Here is a 26,172-nt window from a genome sequence, read left to right on the forward strand (position 1 = left end):
CATTTTTCTCCCCATTACAGTAGGTATAGGTATGTAGCATTCCTTTCTTTGGAAAGCCTTTCTTTAGTCCAGGGAGGCCTGGTGGGGCTGAAGACCATGGGACCCTGCCTCATTGTAGGGGTGAATCCATGTCCAAGCTAATCATGCCACACTGCCTTGATCATAGTTATTGGATTAAGACTCTAAAATTTGACCTAAGCATGGCCAATCTGTCTTCACTGAGATTGACAGAGCTGGGAAATGTTCTCTTCACAATGGAAGTGACTTAAGACTGCTGGTAGCCATCTTCCTGGGCCTCAAGAGAAAATGACTCCACAATACTGAGAGATGTGGAGTAGAGAAATTCAGATGCAGAATTCTTTAATATAGCTATGCAAGAAGTAGGTCTATCCCTGTCCTCTGCAGTTAAATGAGTATAAAGGGTATGAATATTTTTTTAAATTTAAGCTTAAGTGGGTTTCTGTAACTTTCAATCAAGTTTCAATGCATTTTTACAAAAGCATTACATAAAATATGCAGGCAGAACAATGGTTATAATATGAATAGAAATCTCCTTTATTCTTTTCCTTTACCCCCTTTCCCTATGAACAAATAAAGAACTGTCTACAGGACAAAGGACAGTCTATTTCATTTTCAAAAGTAGTATGCAAAATATATACTTACGAATTCTAACTATGTGATTACAAAGCATTATTTTAATAATTCTTTGGCATATGACAAAGCACAATATAGCTAGAAAGACAAAATGTTTTATTTTGAAACATTGGAAAAACATTAAAAGACAAATGTCCGTTATATAACCAAGAATGTTAAGCATTTGGAAACTGTCAATCTTCTAAAATTGGTAGGCACTTCCAGAGAGCTAAATATTGCAAATTATCCTACCATATGTCTTCTCTAACACCAAAAATACTTGATATGATGAAGGAAGACACAACTAATTATTCAAAGTCACCACGTTAGGGTTCAACTTAATTACAAGCAAAAGTTCTGTCCAAGATGTTCCTGACAAATGAAGCTTCCAGTTGAATTTCAGAAATGTTAACAAAAGTATCTTCCTTTTTTGCCTGTGAATGTTTGAGTATTGCTGTACTGTTGGCTTATATCCACTACAGATACTGGTTCTAGGCCAGCCCAAGGGTCTTCAAGCATTGAAGGCTTGAAATAACTTTCCAACTCATTAGACATTCTCTTTTCTCTACCACGCCCTGATCCAAATGGTGTAGATGTCCTTGGAGAACCCTTTAGAAAAAAAATCAGTTAAAAAGACATTTAGTAGAGGTAACTGGTACTTTTTCTTTAGAGGCTAGAGGGGATCACACTGCTAGTTAAAAGTTGTGTCTTGAACCCAAATATGTTCACTTGCAAAGTCCATGCTTCCTTTAATCTAGTGTTTTATTAAAAAACTATTTAAACCTATTTGATATACTAATTTATTGATAGTTTTATGCCCACTGTCACTTCAAAACATTTGGGTTTCTAATGTAATAACTTTCCCAAACTATAAACTGGTGATGAAGTAAGAAATTACTTGTACTGTCGTCTTCCCTCAGTATTTCTCTATTGCTTCTGGAAGCAAATTAAACATTTTTGTTTTTTAACCCTACAGCTTCAAAATTTCTAGAACCCTCCCATCTCATTAGCTCCACACTCAAAGGGATGGGTTTGGTTTAGCAGAAGCTGGAAAACTACCAAGCATATTTAAGATGTAAACCACAGAATCCTAGACATACCAGAAAGAAGCCTTAGAGCAGAAGCCAATGTAGTTGAAGAACTAAGGCCAAAAGGGAAAAAAAAAAAGAAAAGAAAAGAAAAAAAAGGGAAAAGGTGCCATCAGTAGGAAGATGGCACTAGCCTGTAACCCTAGAGCTGAGCCCTATGCTGGGGATTCATTCGCTTTTTTTCCTCCTTGAAGACCGGGGACTCAGAATAATTTACTGCAACGAACTGGCCAGGCCACTGACGAAGGAGAGGGAATTAGGAAAATCTGTTTGAGCGGCAGTGTACTGGCTAAAAGTAGGACTATAGAAACAAAGTACAGCTCTGCAACTTTTTACAGCATTCTAAAGAAAGTTATACTTAACTTCTCTGAGCCTCAGTTTATTCATCTGCGACATGGGGCTAACGATAGTATCTCACTTCATAGAGGATTCAAAATAATCCACGCAAAGGGATTATCAGTACCATGCCTGCCATACAGTAAGAGCTCGGCAAACGCTGGCTATTATTACCTGGGGGTGGGTCTGCTGCTGCCCTGGGGAGTAGCCGAATTGCTGCTGGGACCCCGCGGGGGACTTGGAGTAGTTGCCAGGGTAGCCGCCAGGGGACGGAGACCCGAACCGGCCCCCAGGGAAGCTGCCGCCGTGTCGCGGAGAGTGGCTGCTCCCGTAGGGCCTAGACCTGGGCCCGTACGGCGGCGTGTGGTGTGGACTCCCGTACCCGTCCCGCGGGGATGGCGGCCGCGCTCCGCCTCCGCCCGGGGTACCCCGGAAGTTGCTCCCGCTACCCCAACCTCCTACACCCGGGCTGGGGCAAGGAGGAGTCGGGGGTCGGAAATTCTGTCGGTGCATCTCAGAAGACGAAGAAGAGGACCTCAATGGCGCGTTCTCCCGCCGGAACTGTCGAGACCAACCGTTCACAGACACTTGGTGGTCCTTCACCAAAACAGTCCTCCGCCCGCCAGCACCATAGACTACATTGGTTCCGGCCTCACAAAGGTTCCTCTGGGGCGGCGGGATAAGTAGGTTATCGAATTGGGTACAGATTCAGCTGATTTGAGTGAAGGAAGGAGGAAGAAAAAGGATAAAGGAAAGGGCGAATCCCGGGCCCCAGCAATGGCCTTTGCAGTCTCGCGGGCTTTGGTTGCCACTGACTGACGTACTAGCCGCCTGCCGAACGGATGGAGGGGGGCCTGGAGAGCTCGGCAGGGGCGGGGACCGAGGTGTCCGCGGGCGCCCCCAGTGGCTGCGGGTCGCGAGCGCACTTCGTTCTCCACTCACGCAGGGAAGGAGGATTTCAGAGGGCTTCGCGATGCTGGCGACGCTGGCGACGCTGGCGAGGGTCGCGGCTCTGCGGAGAACCGGCCTTCTGTCCCGCCGGGGCGGCGGGAGGGGGCTGTGGACCGGCCGCCCGCAGTCAGGTATCCTCCGAGATTCGGTCCGGGCGGCGAAAGGGACCCCAGCGCCAGCCTCCCCACTCCGGCGGCATCCTGAGGAGAGCGCCGCGCTTTCCAGAAGTATCCGCTGCCCCCGCCGCCCGCCCTTTGGCCTTTCGCGTCTCCCCTTGCCCTGGCTCCGCGGTCGCCCCGTGGTCACTCTGCCCGGCGTCCGGGCCTGGGTCCGGCCCCTGCGCGGTCCTACTGGGCGGACTCGCCTCTCTCCCTTATTCCTCTCCACTCGTCCCCCAAGTTTAAATACCTTGAAAAATGCACCCCCAGCCACATTTCAGGAAGGGTTTCAGACTGCACTTTATTTATTATTATTATTATGTTTTACATCTTTATTGGAGTATAATTGCTTTACAGTGGTGTGTTAGTCTCTGCTTTATAACAAAGTGAATCAGCTATACATACACATATGTTCCCATATATCTTCCCTCTTGCGTCTCCCCCCCTCCCCCCATCCCTATCCTACCCCTCCAGGCGGTCACAAAGCACCGAGCTGATCTCCCTGTGCTATGCGGCTGCACTTTAAATAACTCGGGGGCGAGGCTGTGCTCGCAGAGGTCGGACTTTACTCCCTTCCTTGTTCATCTCCCTGTGCGGCTGCACTTTAAATAACTCGGGGGCGAGGCTGTGCTCGCAGAGGTCGGACTTTACTCCCTTCCTTGTTCTTGTTAAATGCAAGCGGGTAAGCGAGTTGGTTAGGAAGCAGAGAGCCTGATTTTCAAAATTAGCAACATTTGGCTAAAGCTCTTAAAATAATAATCGTTTCACAGACTTTTGGTTAAAAAGAAAAGTGTGATCATTCAAGAATGACCCCTAATGTATAAACCCACCTTTGTACCGAATACCTGTCTCAGAATTTTATTTAGAAGATGAAATTTAGATTTACTGCAGTTTTCTAGAACTTTCTTTACACCCTCCGAATCTGGGAATGATAGGCCACTGTGAGTCTTGAATTCATCTTGTAGGAAACAATCTTGAAGACTTTTCGGACTCATTTAATCATAGCCTAATGGGTAGCCTGGACCTGTGCTTTTCAGCCTGTGAACCTTGCAGGTGCCACTCCTCACTGTCCGTTTGACACGTTCTGTGACGTGGCAAAGCCGAAGAATGGGATGTTTTCTCAGCTTGATGAATGGAGATATACACACACTTATCTGTGGTTGTTTTTTCTGAGGGAATTCGGTTCATCAAGCTTTTACTTTAGATACAAGTTGTAGAATCAATCAAGGCAGGATAATGCCATCAAGGCTTTGTGATGCAGTTAAGGCCAGGGGATCCCAGATTATTCACTTTATTATATACTTTTGTCCTGGCCAAAGCTAAGCACCTTTCTGGACATTGTCTTTGGTGCTTAGCTTAATGCCTGGTAATTGAGCTGTCAGATATTTATTGAATGAATGAGTGGGTCACATCATATTGGTCAGTGATTCTCACCTATAATACCCCCTTTAATATCATCAACTAATCTACATTTTGTGGGGAGGGAGCAGAAAAATGAGGGTGGCAAGGATGAAAATTACCTTTGTTAATTTTTAAATAACTGGCGAATGTTTCGCAGAATTGAGTGTAGTACTGTAAGTTGTCATTTTACTTGCCTTACACTTCTGGAATGCTCTTTCCTATAGTGATACACTGCTATCTTCTACACATATGAACTTGCATTAGAAACGGGGGAGGTAGATTTTGACAGGTAGATTGCACATGACAGTGTGCCTGTCATCATGTTTTCAGGTATATATGAGGATTGAGGGAGAGTACATTCTTAATTATATGAAAACTCCAGATTCCACTTGGATCACTTCTGAGAATAGGCAACTTGCCTTTTCACAGATGAGAAATTGTCCAAGAAAAGTGAAGTGACTTGCTTGAATTCACATAGCAAATGGATGTGGGACCAGAACTCAGGCTTCTTGAATCCCAGGCAGTTGTCTTTTTTCCTAGGTAAAGAAATATGAATTAATACTCAGTCCGTCCTTTGAAAAATGCAATAGATAAATAAGCATGTAAAATTCTGATAGTGGTACTGCGTAGCATATTATTTTAGATATTTAGAGATTAGTAGATAGAACCTTAGTATTGAACTTTTGTGAATGTACCTAGAATCTTCCGGAGTATTAACCTGGGAATTGCAGTCTGGCTGCCTGAACTGGTGGGTCTGAGGTCCCCAGACACATACTTGTGTTGGTTATTTGTGTGGTGGTGAGTTCAGGGGAAGAGAGATGAAGGAAGTTTTATGTTGCATTACCTGGAAATAGAAAAGTGAATTGGGATGATGTGTATGAGAGTTTGGTGGCTGTCCCATGAACTAAGTCTGAGTCCTGTGGAGAGAAAAGAGCACTTTTGTGAGTAACACAGGTATTGTTCCCACAAAAAGAGAATTGCAGCACTCTTTAGGGAGGACCAGCATTAGAAAATAGGATCCTCAGTAGGATAGTGCTTTTATTGAAGACACTGTTAGTGGCTAGGTGCTGTCTTCAAGTGGCATTGTACACAGAGGACATCAACAGGCAAAACATCAAGGAACTTTCTCAGTACCCATGAGTTATATGGGGAGCCCCCAGATTAATTGGTTAACTTTGTGGTGGTGCATGTTTTATAAGTTTTACTTTTATAAGAGTACCACTAAGGAAATTTAAGTGTAAGTGAAAATGGGGCCTTGTCTATTTCTATAAGACTGAGGATCTTTATTTGGGTTATGTAAGATTTTTTGGTGTGTCTTTTTTCAGTAGATTAAACAAATTTTTTTTTTTTTTGTAGAGCCTTTATGAGAGCAGATGGCTTTGTGTTTGAAGCAGGAATTGGGGTCTCGTAGCTGCTCACTCTGTCCCCTACTTTAACTGCCTCCCTGAAAAGACACTTCTGGGGCACTGCTAAGGAATTCCTAGGGCTCTCCAGAAAGGGTTTGAAAGCCAATATTTTAGGTAGCTGTCAGGTATTAATGAGTGCTGCAAAAGTAAATACTTTGGTTAGTTTTACTGCTTATTACCAAGGTGTAAATATTTTCATGTTTCTGCATGGTCAGGGCTTTCTAAGCCAAGGAAACTAGAGCCTGGGTTAAAGGGCAAGCCTTGGAAGTTAAAGGATGACTGAAATGATTGTTAGAGAACTCTCAGGAAGTTTATGTTTATATTTCAAAGGGGTATAAAACTCAGAGCCTTGGAGACATTCCCAAGATCGAGATTGTAAACCCAGGGAAGTTTATCTTTCCCCCTGGAGACATTTATTTATATTCCAAAGGCTTAGAACCCAGGGACCATCCCCTTTTCTTCTGAAGGAGAATTTGCTTACATTAGGGAGATAAGCTTTCTCTGCTTTTCTTGGGGGAAGGTGGCTGCTGGGCAGCTATCCCATACAAACTAATAGATTTATAATTTTGGGGACCTATCCTGTGGTTCATTCCTTGTATGTGCACGCCTAGTCCACCAGCTCTCATTATGACACCTGTGGCATATTAGGTGTGGGAAAAATGGTGCATTTCTTGATGTAAGTAATAATAACTCTGATCTCTGCTTCAAAAACCTCATGTTTTTGAATACATATAGATATTAAAAAGTTTATATATATATATATATATATATATATTTTTTTTTTGCCACGCCACACAGCCTATAGAATCTTAGTTCCCTGACCAGGGATCGAACCTGTGCCCCCCTGCGTTGGAAACACAGAGTCTTAACCACTGAGCCACCAGGGAGGTCCCCCCAAAAATGTATTTTTGATGATGAAAGCACTTCTTAGGACAGAAGAATGTATTCAATAGTTTCTATGTATAGAAATTTTTGTTCTGATTTTAGTATATGTGCTGCTGAAGGGAGCCCTAGAAATGCTTGTACAGTCATCCCTTGGTATCTGCAGGGGATTGGTTCCAGGAACCCCCTTTGGATACCAAAAACTGAGGGTGCTCAAGTCCCTTACTATATAAAATGGTTTAGTATTTGCATATAACTATACAACCTGTGTATACCTAAAATCATCTCCATATTACTTATAATATCTGATACAATATAAATGATATGTAAATAGTTGACGATATGGTGCAACTGCTATGTAAATAGTTGTGGGAGGTGCAGCATATTCAAATCGTGCTTTTCGGAATTTCTTGGCATTTTTTTCTCCCAAATATTTTTGGTACACTGCTGGTTGAGTCTGCAGTTGGGGAACCCACAGATACAGAGGGCCTACTGTATGTATACTTAGCATAAGCTTTATCTTAATATTTCCTGAAGCCTTTCAGGTTACCTCAGTTTTCCTTATATAGGTTCTGTTGTCAGCTGTTCCATGTTGAAGACTGTCAGTCGTAAAGGCATCTCTGGGATTGATTAGCTCATTTACTGATAAGGTGAGGCCTGCCTTGAATGCAGTAGACCACTTAACTATCACTTATGTAATGTTCTCATTGATAAAGCAGGCATTCGAAGTAACTTGTTTTTGCCTCTGAGAGCCAGACTACTGTTAATGATCTTCTTTTCAATTCTAAGCATGTATCCACCATCCATAGTAGTCAAGCACAGGTGAAAAGTATTATAAATGTTTATTTCTTTTAGACTAATATTCTTCACCCATGTGTAATGCAAGTGTTAATGCATTAACTAACACTTATAAAAGTTTTCATTGAAAATAATAAAATTGTTGACAGAATACTTTGACATGAAGAAAAATGTAAGAGTATGATTATTCTTTTCCAGACACAAATGTTTGTTTTAAAAGGTGTAAGTAAAATTTTAATGTCGCCAGAACTGGTATCTTTGTATTTTTCCAGTTGTAAAAACAATACGTACCTTTTGTAGAAAACCTGAAATGTTTAGGAAAATAGAAGGCAAGAAAAAATATTAGTCTCTTATCTAAGAAGCAAATACTTAATATATAAATAGAAAAAATAAACCTCACATACTTTAAATTGGAAAATAAAAGCTTTTTAAAAGGGAAAACCAACTATACATGAGTATATAATGTGGGGTTGGAAAAACATGATACCTGTACAGAAAAGAGTTAACATAGCAGGCCTCAGGCTGCTATCTTTAGAAAGACCTTCTTACAAGAGTGGCCCTTGTTTGGCATCTGGGAACTGGGTACTCGAACTGCTTCCTAATTAATAAGGGTGCCTAGATGATTTGTACAATCAGTGTGATTTATGGATTTATGGTGAGCACCTGCTATTCTTCTGGGAGTCCAGAATTTTGGTGCATGCTGAGCAGAGAGTGCCTATGTGAAAAGCCCTCAATAAAACCTTTGGATTCTGGGTCCATAATAGACTTCCCTGAGCAGAAACATTGCACATGTTGCTGAATTTTTTTGTTGCTGGAGAAAGAAGCAACAAATCATGGGCTTGTGTCTTTATTGGTTTTGGCCCTGCCATGCGGCATGCGGGATCTTAGTTCCCCCACTGGGGATCGAACCTGTGTCCCATGCAGTGGAAGCGCGGACTCTTAAATCACTGGACCGCCAGGGAAGTCCCGAAAACAAATCAAATCATAAGACATTTTTTCTCACAAATGTATCCGTCCACACACTTCTTCCAGGCTGTCCCTTCCCTTCCCTTCTGTTCCTCCTCCGTTTATCTGCAGTGGGTCTGTAAAATCGGGTTCCCTACCTATTTTGTGTCAAAAGAGGCTCATCACATTCACAGTCACACTGTGCCCCACCTCCACCCTCCCACGCGTCGCGTGCACACATTTTCTTCTTTGCCGTGATAATTATCATTTCCCTCAAGTACCTGTGATGGCGTTTTGCTGGTTGTCCCCTGGAAGGGATGCCTTTCCCTAGTTGCCACAAAGGTCTTGCCTTTGCTCAGTCTTCTCTGGGAGGAGAGCCACCACACTAACATGGAGAAGTTCCAGGGGCCTCTTGGGTTTGTGAGCATTCATATTTGGTAATTCATTGCTATCATTTGCTCCATGAGTACCTGCTTCAGCCACTTCTTATCCTCTGAGTAGTTCACTTCAGGCTGGCCCTTTAAGGGGGCCTGAACACTGAAGTTTTTTTCTCTGGCTTCCTGACTTTTGGTTGTGAATCCTATAACTATAAATTGATTTATAAAATCTATGAGTTGGTGCTGTTTCCTACCTTTCCACGTGCCAGTCTATAGCAGTGGTCTTTCTCCTAAATGACTTTTGAAAGGCAATTCATTGCATATATTAAGTTCATATTTAAAAGTTTTTATCACAAGTAGATTTTACAAGAATTAAGATGAGGGTAAGAGCTGTAATGTGTAAGGAATATGTTTTCCTTCTGCCCAGTGAGAGAAAGCTTATCATGAAAGAAGGCTTATTTTTAGGAAAAAATGCATATGAAAGTTGAAGACCTGGAAGTTGATTCCTTTAAAATGATTCATTTCTTACAAAAGTCTTCACATATCTCAGTTTGAAGACTGCTGCTAACAGTGAAACAACCTACCCCTGAAATGGACTTTCCAGTTGTTGGCTTTGATGCTCTACGATCGCTTAGAGGCTACCATTTTTCCTCCTCCAATGCTTGGTTTCTTCATTGGTCAGGATAGGCTAGATGGGGTGGTGGTACAAATTAGCCTACAATCTCAGTGGCTTAATACAATAAAACATCTTTCTTGCACGTATAGCTACACTATTTGAAAATTGTAGCTTCCAAGGTCACTGCGGCAGGAATATAGAAGCCTGGAGGATTTTGTGGGATGTTTTTAAGGATCAGGGCTGGAATTAGTTTATGTTTCATTGGCCAGGCCCCCGGCATTTGGGCCCAACCTAATTGCAAGAGAAGCTGGGAAATGTAGAAGAGCAGAGGGATTTGGGATTAGCACTGATTTGTACTTTGGTTGTAGCGTGCTTTACCTATCATTCAAAAACCCTTTATCTGGTCTTTTCCCACTATCCTTCCTGTAGATTTCTCAAGTTTTCATTAAAATAGTAGCATCCAACAGTTTAAAAACCTGTTTGATTGCAAATCCCATAGTAGTAGCCAAGTCCTTGCAAGAGAAGGGCAATTCTCAAGAAACTGAGTGTCAGTGGAAGGTGAATTATAAATTATTATAAGTCACTATCCATCTAGCTCTTGTTCTCTGGTTGTCTCTAAATGGTGTAATTGCCTTGTAACTTTGGCATCACTTCCACAGTACCTTTTTACAACTCAAAATTTTTAGGTTCCCTGGAATGTTTTCCAGTGGATGCTAATTTTCCAAGTACTCTAAACTCCTAAAATTACCTGCCAAATTATACTATTAGGAACAGAGCTTCTTTCAAGACTTTTAACCTATGCTAGAAAGAAAATATCCTGCTAACTATTCTAAATAAAGCTTTGAAGAGATATCCATCTACTGTCTCACTCCTAAGTTCTGGTAGTTAAATTCTCTGTAGAATATCAAATTAAGAAATCATTTCGGTGTATATCACATGTTGTATTTCATAGTGGTATTCGATCAGTTTGTTTTATGACGACTTTTTTTTTTTAATGTCTCAGTAGTTGACTAGTACAGTGGGGGAGGGATGCCATGATGGCTGTCATACAGATGAGCCACTTGTGTGGGCATCTGTCAATTATATCTACTCTGGTGCTGCTGAAGTTTCTTTGTGTCGTGGAAACCTTAGGGCCAAATACCAGGGGAGTTCCTAGAAGCAGCTCTGGCAAGCATAGATTTGATGGCAACTTCATTATAGTTATACTGCTTTGCATGGTTACTCAGCTGTGATCATCATAATAGCTTTCCATCCTAGAGGCCAAATAAGTTAGAGCAATATACAAGCTGCTCAATATATCTTAACAAATTACGTTATAATAGATGCTCTTTTCAACTGTTTTTTTCCCCCCGTAATCAGCCTATTCTGGTCTTTCACAAACAGGCAAAGTATGGCTATAGATATCTTTTTAAAGTATAGAGTATTGAGAATCATATATGTTATTTTCTGTTCTTTGAAATAATCATGAGTCATGTGTTTTTCTCTTGTTTTCAAATCTGGATTATCTACTTTAATAGGTATTGTGACTGTATAATACAATGATGACGATGATGATAACAACAATTGTTGATTTTTAGTGAGCATTTACCATGTTCCAGGAAGTACTATGCACTTTACATAGAACATTTCATTTAATCCTTGCAAACTCTATGATATAGGTGTTTCAAATGAGGAAACTGAAGCTCAGAGAAGTGAAGTTACCTTGGTGAAGGTCACTAGGGTAGTAAGTAGTGAAGCAGAGAATTAAATTCAGTCAGTCTCCAGGGTTTATGCTCTTAACTGTTTAAAACTCATTAATTGATTTTGACTTAAATGTGCTCTAGAAGTCCTTTCTGGTTATCTTCTCAGATAATAAAAGTAAAATTCTATTGCCTGATGTTAAATTAATTCATTTGAAAAGTTTTGTGTCATTAAACAAAATTTATTATGGTTGTGAGTTGATATTGGTAGAGAAATATAGACTTCTCTTTATAGATTTATAATGAAATGAGATTTATGGGTTGAAGAGACCTCTAAATATATTTCCTGCATCATTTGAAATGAAACAAGGGCCCCAAAAGAGATGAGTACATAAGACCAGTAGTTTTGGAGTCTTATGTAACATAAAGAATTACTTGTCCATTCATTCCTAATGATGTCAGAATATCTTCTCACATTTGAGGTCTTTTTCTATGTTTTATTTTCTCTAAAATATCTTGTTTTCTCTCTCATTTTGTTCTTTATGTTTTCACTTTTTCATTTTCCTTTTTTTTTTTTGCTGATTATACACTTAATCACGATTAAGCAAAATTACAGAAATAAATAACTTAGCTAGTGAAAGTTCTCCATAAATTCTTACCCCAGGATTTAACCACCAGTAGAATTTTATGAATGCTCCTAGAAATACCAACATGTATTATTAATGTTATTATGTATCTTTACAAATATAGGATCATATTATACATTCTGTTCTACAACTTGATTTATTTTATAACTTAGGAATATATCTTGATGAACTTTACATGTCAGGGTATGTAAATGTCTCATTTTTCTTAGCATCGGTCCGGTATTTTTTTATATGGATGTGCAGGTGCTTATTTAACATTTCACCTGTTGGTGGATTTTTGCACTGTTTCGAATATTTTACTTCAGTATTAAAAACAGTGAGGCAGGGGAAGGGGTAGTTAGGGAGTTTGGGATTGACATGTACACACTGTAATGTTTAAAATGGGTAATCAACAAGGACCTACTGTATATAGCACAGGGAACTCTGCTCAATATTATGTAACAACCTAAATGGGAAAAGAATATGAAAAAGAATAGATACATGTATATGCGTAACTCAGTCACTTTGCTGTACACCTGAAACTATCACAACATTGTTAATCAACTGTACTCCAATATAAGATAAAAAGTTAAAAAAAATAAAAGCAGTGAGGCAATTCACAATAGAAGATGTATGAATGGCCTATTATTACATGAAAAGATTTTCAACAGCATTAGTCAACAGGGAAATGCCAGTTAAAACCACAGAGAAACATCATATACCCATTAGAATGGCTAACCTTTAAAAGATGAACAATACCTAGTGTTGTGAGGATGTGGAGTTTCTAGAACGCGCGCTGTTGTACAAACACTTTGGAAGTCTGTTTGGCAGTCTCTTAGAAAGTTAAGCATAAACTTACCATATTACCCAGCCATTCCACTAGGTGTTTACTCAAGAGAAATGAAAACATGTCCACACACAGACTTGTACACAAATGTTCATAGTAGCTTGATCCACTGTAACCTAAAACTGGAACCAACCCAGTGCCCATCAACAGCTGAATGGATAAACAAATGTGGTATATCCATAGAGTAGGATACTACTCATAAAAATGCAACAACATGGATGAGTCTCAGCGTCATAATGCTGAATGAAAGAAGCCAGACAAAAAAGGGTACATAGTGTATGATTTCATTTATATAAAATTCTAGGAAATGCAAACTAAAATGACAGAAAGCAGATCAATGGTTGCCTGAGGTTGGGGATGGAGGGAGAGGTAGTTTGCAAAGGGCAGGAGAAAACTTTCAGGTAATGGAAAGTTCTGTTTCTCAATTCTGGGTTTGGATAAATGTGTAATGACATGTATCCATCATTACAGTATCATACAGAGTATTTTCAGTGTCCTAAAAACCCTCTGTGCTCAGCCTATACACCCCCTCCCTCCATTTTAAAATTTTTCATTAGTTTGTCCCACTTTTAAATTTTTCATTAGACAAACTATCTTAAGTGTAGCTTTGGACTTTATTAAATCGGGAATAATCTGGTATTAGAGGCTTTAATTTTTACAGATTGATTTAGTTGGACTGGGTCAAGGTTTCTGTGATATATATAAAGCAGAAATGTGAAGGAAAATTTATTTATTTATTTAGTAGTAATAGATATTACTAAGAATATGAAGAATTCTGCATTATTCCTTCCGACAATCAGTAATCATCTTAAGTATTTTCTGTCTTTGCCAGATACCGACAATATGAAGCCATTGGAGGGTGTAAGAATTCTGGATCTAACAAGGTTTGTATTGGTTTATCTGTGTTTTGGTGATTGAGTTTTCCCCCTTCTTTAAAAAGGCATTTATTTCTTGGATTATAAGAAGGTGTTTATAAGCTTATCATTGAAATTTTGGAAAGAAAAACCAAGAAAATTTCCTGTAATTTCATCATTCTATGAGACAATTAGTATAATACTTATACATTTCTTTCCAATCTGCATATTTATATATAACTTGTGAAAATAAAAATTGGAACCATATTGAAATTACAGGTTTATCCACATTTTAAACATAATGTTATATTTTGAGTATTTTCTCATGTCATTCAAGATTCAACAAAAAATATAAGATATTTTATTATAGTATATAGTTGTCACGTAATTACTTAGTCATCCTCCAGTGTTTTTATATTATAAATGAGACTTCCTTGTACATAAATCTTTGCCTCAGGAAATCTTTCAGTTTCTTCCTTAGGATAGAATTCTGAAAGTAGAATTACTGCATCAAAGGGAATATACTTTTTAAAGCTCTGATACATATGGCCAAAATCACTTTTTTGAACAGTTTTAACAATTTTTTTTTTTTTTAGTTTTAACAATTTTAATTCTTACTCATATTATATGAGCTTGTCTGTGTTGATGGACTATTAAGAAAAGAATTAATATAAAAATCTTAAAGATGGTAATGAATTTATCTATCATTGTTAACATTGTAGAGTACTGGCGGGACCTTTTGCTACTATGAATTTAGGAGATCTTGGAGCAGAAGTTATAAAAGTGGAAAGACCAGGTAAAACTACTGCTCTCTTTAAAACATAGAAATAAGCTAATAAATATTTTTAATAGTTCTTTAAATGTCCATGTACCTGTATGTGGGATGAGGAGAGAATTGAAATGAAGCGATTATTTTCCCTTCTCCTTTCTTTATTTTCCTCTGAACCTATACTAATATTAGATCTCTTTCTACTCTTTATACATGCCAAGGGCTAAGGCCTAAGCCAGGTCCTTCACATGCACCTGGAAGCCTCTGGTAGAAACTGACGGGCAACACGTAAATAATGATGATGCTAACAACAGTTAGTGCCAGGAACAATTCTAAGCACTTTGCCTGTATTAATTTATTCAGTCTTTACAACAGCCTGTGAGCTGTTATTATTCCTAGATTATAAAAAAGAAGACAGAGACACAGAGAGGTCAAGGGATTTGTCCACGGTCACACAGCTAGTAAGGAATATCCAGACACTCAGCTCTGATCCTGGCCCTTCTGAGCCCCACACAAGCCTTGCTGCTGAGACTGAGGTTAGAGTGGGCCTGGCCACCTTCCCTCACTGGGGGATGAAGGGAAGGCAAGAAATTAGCATTATTATTTATTCTTCAAGATCTGTTGCTTATGGTTATGGAACAGAATTCCCAAATTAGTGAAAATGGTCTATTCTTGAATAGTGTGCATGTATCTATAAGACCCATAAGAAACTAGTTTATAATTACATCAACATATTAATTTACCATAAGTGATTAAACGCTATAAAGTAGAACGCATGATCCAGAAGATTCAACTTTCTGCTACATAGATCTTCTTAAGAGGCCAAAGCAGTTAGCAGAAGATTCTCTGATCAGCATGGGGAATGTTATATATTTTATATTTATCTGGCCCTGTGCTTGTCAGGCTCCAGGTGATAGAAGAGCCTGGTGAATCCTGCTTTCTAGAGATAATGCTTCATTTATCCAGTCAGTGATATTTATCACTTTTGGTCATTGCTGGGTATATGCTGAATAATGTTTACTTTCTAGCTGAACATCTTTTTTTTTCTTTTACAGGTACCACAAAACTTCTAATTTTCACATTGCTATCCAGTTTTAATACCACATACTTTCTAATTTCAAGCATTGGGTCTTGCATTTCTAGATAGAATAGCCAGTATGATTTCTGTTGCTATATCATTTGATCACTAGGTTAAATATTTGTACAGTTTGCCCTTCGTATCCACGGGTTCTGCATTTATGGATTTAGTCAGCCACAGATTGGGTACTTTTATGATCTGTGATTGGTTGAATCTGCGGATGCTGTACTGGTGGATATGGAGGGCCAATTATGGGACTTGAACATCTGCCAATTTTGGTGTCCTCAGCGGGTGCTGGAAGCAGTCCTTCATGAATACTGAGGGAATGACTTTATCTTTATTAATTTTAGAAATCACTAATCCCTGTTTGCTTAGTCCTGTTTCTCCTTTGTACTTTTTCATTTCCACACTGGGGGACCCTTTCCTTAGTCTAGGCCTTTATTATGTTCCATAGCCATACACTAGGCATCAAGCTTTGTTCCTAGCAGCTGTTCATTGCTCTTTTTCTTACTAATTGGTCTCTCTCCTTTAACCCTTTTGCTCAGTACGTTTTAATGTTCATATTATATATTTTGTTTTTTCGAGATAGTTATTCAACAGATATGAAGAAAAGTCCCTTGGCAGTATTTTCACATTTCAGTCTCTTTTAGTGTCCACTTCCTCAGTTCTTAAATTAAATTTTGTTGTAGTTTTCTGACTTGGGCCTTAGATTATTCTTATTTGAGTAATCAAAGAGCGTATCAAGCTAAGTATATTTTTTTCTTCTCTTTCTAGAGTCTTTTGGTGGGTGTAAACGCTATGCCTGCAGGGCCAGGCAGGTAACCTAAATGAATGAAGTGGGCTGGGCAGCCAATGATGCTGCTGTTATTCCAGGGTTGTCACCAGGAGGCAGGCATACCTGGGCAGGGATGTTGGTCTTTGTTCACTGCTGTGTCTGCTCTGCAGAGAGCAGTGTTTGTGACATAGTAGGCACCCAATAACTATTTGCTGAATGGATGAATGTGTTGAAATATCATATAAGAAAGGCAGTCTGAATTTTTATATACTATCTCTAGATTTTGAAATCATGGCAGATATTTAAAAACTAAGTTGTGTGTGGGTCAAATAAAACATGTCTCTCAAATTGCCAGTTTTACCAGTTTGTGACCTTTAACCTTTATTTCATTTCATGGGCCGTCAGCACATATCCTATCCTTCTGCATCTCTTAAACCCAGGTTATACACCAGGACCAGGTGGGGCAGGAAAGCCATGTAGACCTCCAGTTTAGATTTCTGACATTATTTCCACCCAAGAGATGAATGTAAACATTTAAAATAAGCTCTCTACTTTTAGCCTTATCTTGACATTGCTCTCTTAAAAACAAATTTTTTTTTAAAATTTAATGTATTGAGACGTTCAAAAAAATGGAAGTGGCTGGACTCTCTCCAGCCTCTGGGAGGTCCTATCTGATCTTGAAGATCCAGATTCACACATACATTTTTCCGTGAAGCCTATAACTGGTTTATTACTAGGAGACTGTCTTTGTGGACTCTTGTAGTTTATTTTTTCCCCTGACGTTCTGAGCATGCTGTTCAGTTTGATACTTACTATTTATTGCTTTGTGTTGTTTATCAGTTCATCCCCAGTTAGAACTAATGCTTCTTTTCTCCTCTGTCCTGTGTTCTCGCTTTCTCTTGTGAGGTTTTTATTTTTTTGTTTTTAAGTAAAGGAGTCTATTCTTTAGCTTCTGTTTTGTTTTCTAAAAGGCTGTGTCTGTTTTTCTTTATCAGTTTCAGTGGGTAAAGTCTAATGGGCTAATAAATTAATTATATCATTTAAATGAGATTAGAATTTAAACTTTAATCCATATTCACAAATTCTCTTATTGGTGGGCTAGTAATACTTAGGTAGTGATTAGTTTCTAATATCAATATTTAATCAGAACTTATAAAAATCTTAATTTAAGTGATACTAATTTGTGCCTGTTAATTGTTGATTCACTTTCTGAGCTCCATCTACATTGTTTGCTTTTTGTGCAAAGAAAACTTTTTTTTCTGTAACTCGATAGTGTTATCTTTGAATCAAACACAAGTACTTTTCAGAATCATTTGAAGTAGATGTTTAGAATAAAATACCCTATTTTTGATGTTTTTAAACTTTTACTTTGAAGCAAGACCTAGACTACTAAAATTTTATTCTAAATAGCATCTTAAATTATTGACATTTGCTATTCAGTAGCTTATTTTGCTTTTTCTGATTTATTGCTACAGAATTTAAAAAATAGATTTATTTATCATTGTTTTATACCTAGCCTCAGATACCACTTTATCATAAAGACTTACTTATCATTATCCTGATTTAAATTATATTTAACAAAAATATTTTGTAGACCCCACATTTTGTTTGCACATTTAATGCTAAAAACACTGAAAGAGCTGACTTGTTTGTTGAAGTAGGAGAGTAATTTTTTTCCCCCTCAGACTTGCCATTATTAAATCTAAAGACTGCCAGTAGGATATTCCCTTCTGGATTCTGACTTTCAGGGATGGATTTTAGTGAAAGAAGCTATGGGAGGATTTAGTGATTTACATGAACAGGTAAAGAGTTTGGGCAGTTCTAACAAGGTCCCAAGGCCACTTTAGGTTGCTGATTCCCCTGATCTTGTTTAGGCATCTGTGAACTTACATATGTTGATTTGAAATGTCTCATGATGTTTCAAGGTTAAATAGTTCATACTATTATTTTCAGGAGCCGGTGATGATACACGAACTTGGGGTCCACCTTTTGTGGGGACAGAAAGTACTTATTTTCTCAGTGTTAACCGAAATAAAAAAGTAAGAATATTATCCCCTTTTTGCTTCCTTTGTGTAATTCTCTCTTTTTTTAAAAAAAAATAATAATGAATTTATTTTTGGCTGCCTTGGGTCTTCGTTGCTGCACGCGGGCTTTCTCTAGTTGCAATGAGCGGGGGCTACTCTTCGTTGCAGTGCGAGGGCTTCTCATTCCGGTGGCTTCTCTTGTTGCGGAGCACGGGCTCTAGGCACACGGGCTCAGTAGTTGTGACTCAGGGGCTTAGTTGCTCCACGGCATGTGGGATCTTCCTGGACCAGGGCTCAAACCCGTGTCCCCTGCATTGGCAGGCAGATTGTTAACCACTGCGCCACCAGGGAAGCCCTGTGTAATTCTCTTGTAATAACAAAACTTTTGATATCATTGTGGCTTGTTTATTTCTACCCCTTTTTGTAGATATTTTGTAATATTCCCAATAAGGTGACATTTTATTTTATTTTATTCATTCACCAGTTACCAAGTAGAAACAGTAGAGCTTTTTTATTAATTTTCCTTCTCTACTAACTTAAAACATTCTTTGAGAATTTATAATGTTTTTTTTTTTTTTTTTTTTTCCTTCCGGTACACGGGCCTCTCACTGCTGTGGCCTCTCCCGTTGCAGAGCACAGGCTCTGGACGCGCAGGCTCAGTGGCCATGGCTAACGGGCCCAGCCGCTCCGCAGCATGTGGGATCTTCCCAGACCAGGGCACGAACCTGTGTCCCCTGCATTGGCAGGTGGACTCCCAAGCACTGCACCACCAGGGAAGCCCTATAATGGTTTTTAATGGAAATAATTTTATTAAAGTGAGGAATCACTTGATTTGTTACATTTGTTATTCTTTTGGAGATTGCTAATTGCCTACATTTGGTATTATTATTTGAAAAATTTTTACTATAGTCCTTACTATCATCCTAACATATCCAAATTGAAAATAAAATCAGTAAAAATTATTTAAATGTTTCTTCGTGAGGAAAATGCATTTACTTTAAGAGGAGAAATCTATAATATGAATGGCTCTCTTATTGAACTGTCAGCAATAAGAAAAATTTTTAAGATACTATTTTAATATATATATTTTTAATTTTTAGAGTATAGCTGTTAATATCAAGGATCCAAAAGGGGTGAAAATCATCAAAGAGGTACAGTATGCTCTATAGAAGGCATCTTGTCACCTGGGTTGTAATTAGGGATTTGAATATGAGTAAAAATATTTTAAAACATTATTTCATTGGCAATCTGAAATTTTTCTGTAAGTGCCATTTGAGTTTAACTTCGTTTTTATACTAAGTATAATTTGCTTTATAATTTCTGGTATATTGTGTTTAACATTTCTCCATCGTGTCAGAGTGTTCAGTTATGGCACTAGTGTCCATTGACTGAGTGCCTGCCCTGCATCAGATCTTAGGCCTGGGTACTTTATTTGTATTATCTTCTCAAATCTTCAGAATTTTCCTTGTAAATGAAGTATTATATCCTCATTTTCACAAGAGGTGAAATGAGTCTCAAGGGGCTTCAGTGATTGTCTAAAGATCACATAGCTAGTAAAGGGAGGAGCTGAAGTTTGAACCCTAGGTCTACATCACTGTAGAGCCCAAGGTTTTTCTAACACTTATTCAGATGGCTGATATGTGCAGACCTGATCTTGGCATCTTTCCTTGAGGGACCAGCACAATGGTTAGGGGAATACCCCAGTGTTCTACTGCTGGGATCCATATTCTGCCTTCTTTACTTACTAGCCATGTGACTTCAGGCAGGTTACTTAACTTCTTTATGCCTCAGTTCCCTTATTAGCAAAATGGGGACAGTAATAATACCTACTTCTTAGGGTTGTTAGAATTGAGTTAATATTGTGTAAAATGTGAAGAAAGGTGCCTGCCATAGTCATAGTCAGCACTCATTCAGCATTAACTATTATTATTGTTCCCAGTGCACATGAAGGTGGATTCATCATGTGAGATAAAACTTGTTTGCCATTCTTGTTAAAGTTTGAAGTCTAGGGCTTCCCTGGTGGCGCTGTGGTTAAGAATCCGCCTGCCAAGGCAGGGGACACGGGTTCGAGCCCTGGCCCAGGAGGATCCCACATGCCGCGGAGCTGCTGGGCCCGTGCGCCACAACTACTGAGCCTGCGCTTAGAGCCCGCGCTCCGCAGCAGGAGAGGCCACTGCCATGAGAGGCCCGTGCCGCCGCTCACCGCAACTGGAAAGAGCCCGTGCGCAGTGGCAAAGACCCAACACAGCCATAAATAAATAAATAAAATAAATTAAAAAAAAAAAGTTTGAAGTCAAATGTAATGGATGTAAATCTCCTTGATTAGAGAACCAAATCCCCAAATTTGTTTTATATCAAAGTATCAATTTTAGCTTCATTGCTCTGATGCTTCTTTCCTTATCATCTGGCTGATTGAAAAATAACGTCTTCTAATTATTAAGATCAGAATCAGTGATCATCCGCTCTGGTTCTGTTGGATCAGTCCAACAAATTTAGAATTTTACTAGATATATGTTGAACCCAAAGCTTGATAATTGTCCTGATCTCCCTGTCCTGTTTTCCTGCATCTTTTCTATAGCATAACTTAGGTTTGTTTGCTTGTTTTTATTTTATTTTTCAGTTGCAACTTAATATGATTTTTCTAAATTGTTCTGTTATTATTGCCTTGCCTTGTTTTTTTTTTTAAAATAAATTTATTTATTTTATTTTTTTATTTTTGGCTGCACTGGGTCTTCATTTCTGCGTCCGGGCTTTCTCTAGTTGCGGCAGGCGGGGGCTACTCTTCGTTGTGGTGTGTGGGCTTCTCATTGCAGTGGCTTCTCTTGTTGCGGAGCACCAGCTCTAGGCACGCAGGCTTCAGTAGTTGTGGCATGTGGGCTCAGCTGTGGCTCGCGGGCTCTAGAGCACAGGTTCAGTAGTTGTGGCACACGGGCTTAGCTGCTCCGCGGCATGTGGGATCTTCCCAGACCAGGGCTCGAACATGTGTCGCCTGCATTGGCAGGTGGATTCTCAACCATTGTGCCACCAGGGAAGCCCACCCTGCCTTGTTTGTCTATGGCAGCGACCCTTATCTTGGACTCAACTCCCACTGTCTTCATTCTCAGGCCCTTCTTTTTTTTTTTTTTTTTTTAACATCTTTATTGGAGTATAATTGCTTTACAATGGTGTGTTAGTTTCTGCTTTATAACAAAGTGAATCAGTTATACATATACATATGTTCCCATATCTCTTCCCTCTTGCGTCTCCCTCCCTATCCCACCCCTCTAGGTGGTCACAAAGCACTGAGCTGATCTCCCTGTGCTATGCGGCTGCTTCCCACTAGCTGTCTGTTTTACGTTTGGTAGTGTATATATGTCCATGCCACTCTCTCGCTTTGTCACAGCTTACCCTTCCCCCTCCCCATATCCTCAAGTCCATTCTCTAGTAGGTCTGTGTCTTTATTCCTGTCTTACCCCTAGGTTCTTCGTGACATCTTTTTTTTTCTTAAATTCCATATATATATGTTAGTATACGGTATTTGTCTTTCTCTTTCTGACTTACTTCACTCTGTATGACAGACTCTAGGTCCATCCACCTCATTACAAATAGCTCAATTTCGTTTCTTTTTATGGCTGAGTAATATTCCATTGTATATATGTGCCACATCTTCTTTATCCATTCATCTGATGATGGACACTTAGGTTGTTTCCATCTCTGGGCTATTGTAAATAGAGCTGCAACGAACATTTTGGTACATGACTCTGAATTATGGTTTTCTCAGGGTATATGCCCAGTAGTGTCAGGCCCTTCTTTTTATCTTTTCAGTAGTTGTTATTATTATGATGATGATATGGTGATGATGATGAATCATCTAGGAGATTGTGCTTAATTCTTCTCTTTCTGGTTTATGTTTCTCAGTTCCACCTTCATTGTTCAAAGTTCCTGCTTATTTGCTTCCATTTCAGAACATTTTGATATTTTATCCTGAAGAGTGAAGGTTTTAGATTTGATTTAACAAATGCTTTACAAGTTCATTAGGGTTTTTCAATAGGGCAGTGTTAGGTGGAATTCATAACTCTTGCTGCTAAGACATCAGTGTACATTGGAGTATTTTAGGCCTACATGTATAATTCTAACGAAAATAAATGAATTTGCTGGGACATCTTTGTCACTCTCTTTGGATCCTGCCTGTGTCCTCCACCAGATTGTAACAGTTTTAAATTGTTTCATTATGGGCATGGTTTCTCTTCATGTCTGATAACGATAAAGTACATTTCAACTCATATTAAACTTTAATAGATTGTCTGCAGTCATTTTGCATATCTTTTACTTTCAGCTAGTTACACAGTTCATAAGTTATATATCTTACTGCCTAGAGGAAAAGTTATTTTTTGCCTAGTGTTTTTATTCTTTCTGGCATGGATTTCTCTTTTGGTCTTAAAAGTAGCAAAACAACCTTTGTATTCAGAACTTGGTGGGTATGATTGCTAATAGAATGAGTCTAGTTTATAGATACAGTTCCAGAGTATTATACAAAGCAGTCAGCTGGATACATGAGAGCTCCAAAAAGTATGACTACTTTGTCAACCAGGCTAACCAAAAATAGGTTGTGTAGAAAAGAAAGCTCTGCTTAGAAAAGTCCATGTATTTTCATGGCAGTATGATTTGATAACTTCCTAAGATGTCATGTATATTTCAAATAATTCTCTATGTTAATTAGTTGACAGTGACAGTATCCGTATTGTGGGTGTGAATCATGGCCAATAGAGCAGTGTCATGGGTTTTATTTTCCTCCAACATCTTATTATGAAAAATTCAAACATACAGATAAATGGAAAGAGTAGTATAAATGAACTCTTATTTACCCTATGCCTAGATGCAACAGTTTTAAGATTTTGCTATATTTGTTTATTTACATATGAATACATGTGGTATGTGTGTGTCTGATTTTGATCTATTTGAAAGTAAGTGAAAGATATGAAACTTTGTCCTTAAATCCTTCAGGAGACATCTCCTGGGGGGTATAGCTCAGGGGGAGGAGCATTTGCAGAATACATCTAAGAGTAAGGACATTCTTTGACATACATTTAAAAATTATTTTATGATTTTTTTTAACTGATAAATGTGGTTAAATTCTTATCGTCACTTCCCCTCTATTTCTGATCTTGCTCATTCAGTCTGTTCCTAAATTTTTTTTCCCAGAAGAAAAGAAAAAGATGATGAGTTCTCTAACATGCAAAATTGTGCTTGTTTCTTGTTGTGGGTAAGATTCTAGAATAGATTATTAGGTGATCTGTGAGCGCCAAGATGAGGAAGAGGTGATCACCAGCAAAACTGGGAACAAGTCTTTCTTCCCCCCTCACTTTATTTCCTAGTAGATCCTTGTATCAGGGAAATGCGATAAATGTTTGGTCTCCACTGAAGCAGTTGACTTGTATATTACTTGTAGATAGTGTGGAGATCCATGTAGCTCAGGGAGGTTTGTGATGTCTCTGATTTCAGCACTGCACTGCTTAGAATTTTAACGAATGCGTTAGTTAACGCTTTAGGGAACATACGTGATCTTGAAATGGGTAAATATCCCGAAAGAGAGAGGGAGGGAGAATATGTTGGATGGCAGACTCACTAAGAATCAGTATCTAGTAAATAGGTAGTATGTGTTTATTTAAAATAAATATTTATAAAATGGAGCAAAGAATAACTTCTGCGCTATACACTTTTCTGGGGATATTTTATCAATAAGTATCATAATGCATACATATTGAGTTCTTGGGTAATAATAAAAAGCTACTGGGCATCTTTATCAGTGGAAGTCTTTAGCTTCTAAATTTAACTTTTCCACATTTTTCTTATAACTTCGGAGAGTCATACTACATGGTACTCTGAGCACAACTCTTTTTAGCTTAAATTTTTTTTCTGTTGTTATACAAGTAGTATCTGCTCGTGTGCAAAAAGATTAATATTTTAGTGTATCATATCAAATCTCTTTATGTCCTTGTATACTCATTTTTTCCAATAAACATGAGATAACACCATGTATATTGTTTTTTAATGTTTTTTGTTTATACATTCTGAATACTTTTCTATTAATATAACTTATTCATTATATTTATTTTCTTGTCTTATTGAAACAGTGAATTTGTGATCCATCTGAATACTTTATGTGAATTGAAATGTGATTTATGATGGTATAGAAATCTAAAAAATACAAATACCCTATATAGTTAAAAGTTTTTAAATTGTGGTATAATATATTATAACATAAAATGTCATTTTAACCATTTTTACTGTACAGTTCAGTAGCATTAATGACATTCATAATTGTGTGCAATCATCACTGCTGTGTATTTCCTTTATGTTTAATCATCCCAAACAAACTCTGTATCCATTAACCAATAATTCTCCACTTCCTTCTCCCCTCGGCCTCTGATAACCTCTAATTTACTTTCTGTCTTTATGAATTTGCCTATTCTAGATATTTCATATAAGTGAAATCATATAATATTTGTACTTTTGTGTCTGGTTAATTTTACTTAGCATAATGTTTTCAAGGTTCATCCATGTTGTAGCATGTATCAGAACTTTGCTCCTTTTTACGGCTGAATAATATTCTACTTTACTGGATGGATTTATTTGTCTGTTGATGGATACTTGGGTTGTTTCCATCTTTTGGCTATTGTGAATAATGCTGCTATGAACATTTGGATACAAGTACCTGTTCAAGTCCCTGCTTTCAATTATTTTGGGTATATACCTAGGATTGACATCTCTGAGTCATATCTTAACTGTGTTTAACTTTTTGAGGAACCCACACAGAGTTTTAACATTAAAAATAATTTATCAAATGTCATTTGCATAAGGTACTATACTGTGCACCATGCAGAATACGCAGTAGAGAGATGACTGGTGTAAGAATCTAGATGTGTTTGATGCAGCTTGTTTTCTTTAGTGCCTGCAGGAGTGCTGTGTAAGTAGCAGACAGAAGCTCAGAAAAATATGTGGAATAAGTTACAATGTAACTGTAGCTTTGTGTTTTATTTATACTAACACCCATTCTCCCTCCACATTTTCCAAGCAAGGTTTGGTAGAATCATTAACAAAAAATAAACACATCTCTACTTGGGCTGTCCCTGGGGCATACTGCATAGAGTTGCCCATGTGAGAAGCAGCTCGAATGTTAATTGGCACCTGAAATTTGGAAAGGATGCCTGTATGGCTTAAGATTTGGGGTGCATACTGGAAAACCTTTCTCTCTCTCTGTCCTGTATCTTAATGTATATATCATTCCTCTTCTGACAGGTGGTCACCTGGGCCCCTGGTACCTGTTTCAGGAGCTCTGGAGGATAACAGTTTATTTCCCTGAGATGCCTCCTAAGATCTCCTCCCCCTAAATTTTGTTAAGTCAAACAGTTCCATGTATACACTCCAAATTTGTTGACACAATAACAAACAGGCATTCAATTTATTGACGTTTCCTTCTAAAGTTTATGTAAATTCAGTTATTTTCCATCTAGAGCAGAGGTTGGCAGACTGTGTGGGCCAAATCAAGTTTGTTTTTGCACAGCCCATGGTGAATTTTACAGTTTTAAAGATTGTTAAAGAAAAATAAAGAACATGTGACAGGGAATGTATGTGGCCTAAAAAGGCTAAAATCTTTACTTTTTGACATTTTATGAAAAAAGTTTGCGCACCCCTGGTCCAGCGTCTTATTCTATTACATTAGTTTGATGTGTGAGAGTATATCTACGTCAACATGGCAATTAAAAAATTATTGAATTGGGCTTCCCTGGTGGCGCAAGTGGTTGAGCGTCTGCCTGCTGATGCAGGGGACACGGGTTCGTGCCCCGGTCCGGGAAGATCCCACATGCCGCGGAGTGGCTAGGCCCGTGAGCCATGGCTGCTGAGCCTGTGCTCCACAACGGGAGAGGCCACAACAGTGAGAGGCCTGCG

At 38.6% G+C, this 26,172-nt stretch overlaps 2 protein-coding genes across 2 annotated transcripts in view; one reads left to right on the top strand and one right to left on the bottom strand.

Moving 5' to 3' along the window:
• Positions 1-531: 531 nt before the first annotated feature.
• On the bottom strand, positions 532-2,649 carry MPLKIP (M-phase specific PLK1 interacting protein). The gene is made up of 2 exons (XM_007462848.1): positions 2,232-2,649; positions 532-1,242 (listed from the first exon to the last, which is right to left on the bottom strand). The coding sequence occupies exons 1-2, from the start codon at positions 2,568-2,570 to the stop codon at positions 1,042-1,044; spliced, it is 540 nt and encodes a 179-aa protein (XP_007462910.1). The 5' UTR covers positions 2,571-2,649; the 3' UTR covers positions 532-1,041.
• SUGCT (succinyl-CoA:glutarate-CoA transferase) overlaps positions 2,597-26,172 on the top strand; it is a 295,796-nt gene continuing 272,220 nt past the window's right edge. The window contains exons 1-6 of the mRNA XM_007462850.1: positions 2,597-2,731; positions 2,848-3,139; positions 13,576-13,627; positions 14,320-14,393; positions 18,173-18,258; positions 19,344-19,394. Coding sequence (XP_007462912.1) covers positions 2,597-2,731; positions 2,848-3,139; positions 13,576-13,627; positions 14,320-14,393; positions 18,173-18,258; positions 19,344-19,394 — 690 coding nt within the window. The remainder of the gene's footprint in view (positions 2,732-2,847; positions 3,140-13,575; positions 13,628-14,319; positions 14,394-18,172; positions 18,259-19,343; positions 19,395-26,172) is intronic.

This window comes from Lipotes vexillifer, unplaced genomic scaffold (genome assembly GCF_000442215.2).
Source record: "Lipotes vexillifer unplaced genomic scaffold, Lipotes_vexillifer_v1.1 scaffold548, whole genome shotgun sequence".
NCBI classification, from domain to species: domain Eukaryota; kingdom Metazoa; phylum Chordata; class Mammalia; order Artiodactyla; family Lipotidae; genus Lipotes; species Lipotes vexillifer.

What these genes read in the sequence shown, in the direction of transcription:
- MPLKIP (XM_007462848.1), bottom strand. Translation starts at nt 2,570, where the DNA reads ATGCACCGACAGAATTTCCGACCCCCGACTCCTCCTTGCCCCAGCCCG. An exon ending in AGCAGCAGACCCACCCCCAG is followed by an intron (nt 1,243 to 2,231) that starts GTAATAATAGCC and finishes TTTTTTCTAAAG; the next exon opens with GGTTCTCCAAGGACATCTAC.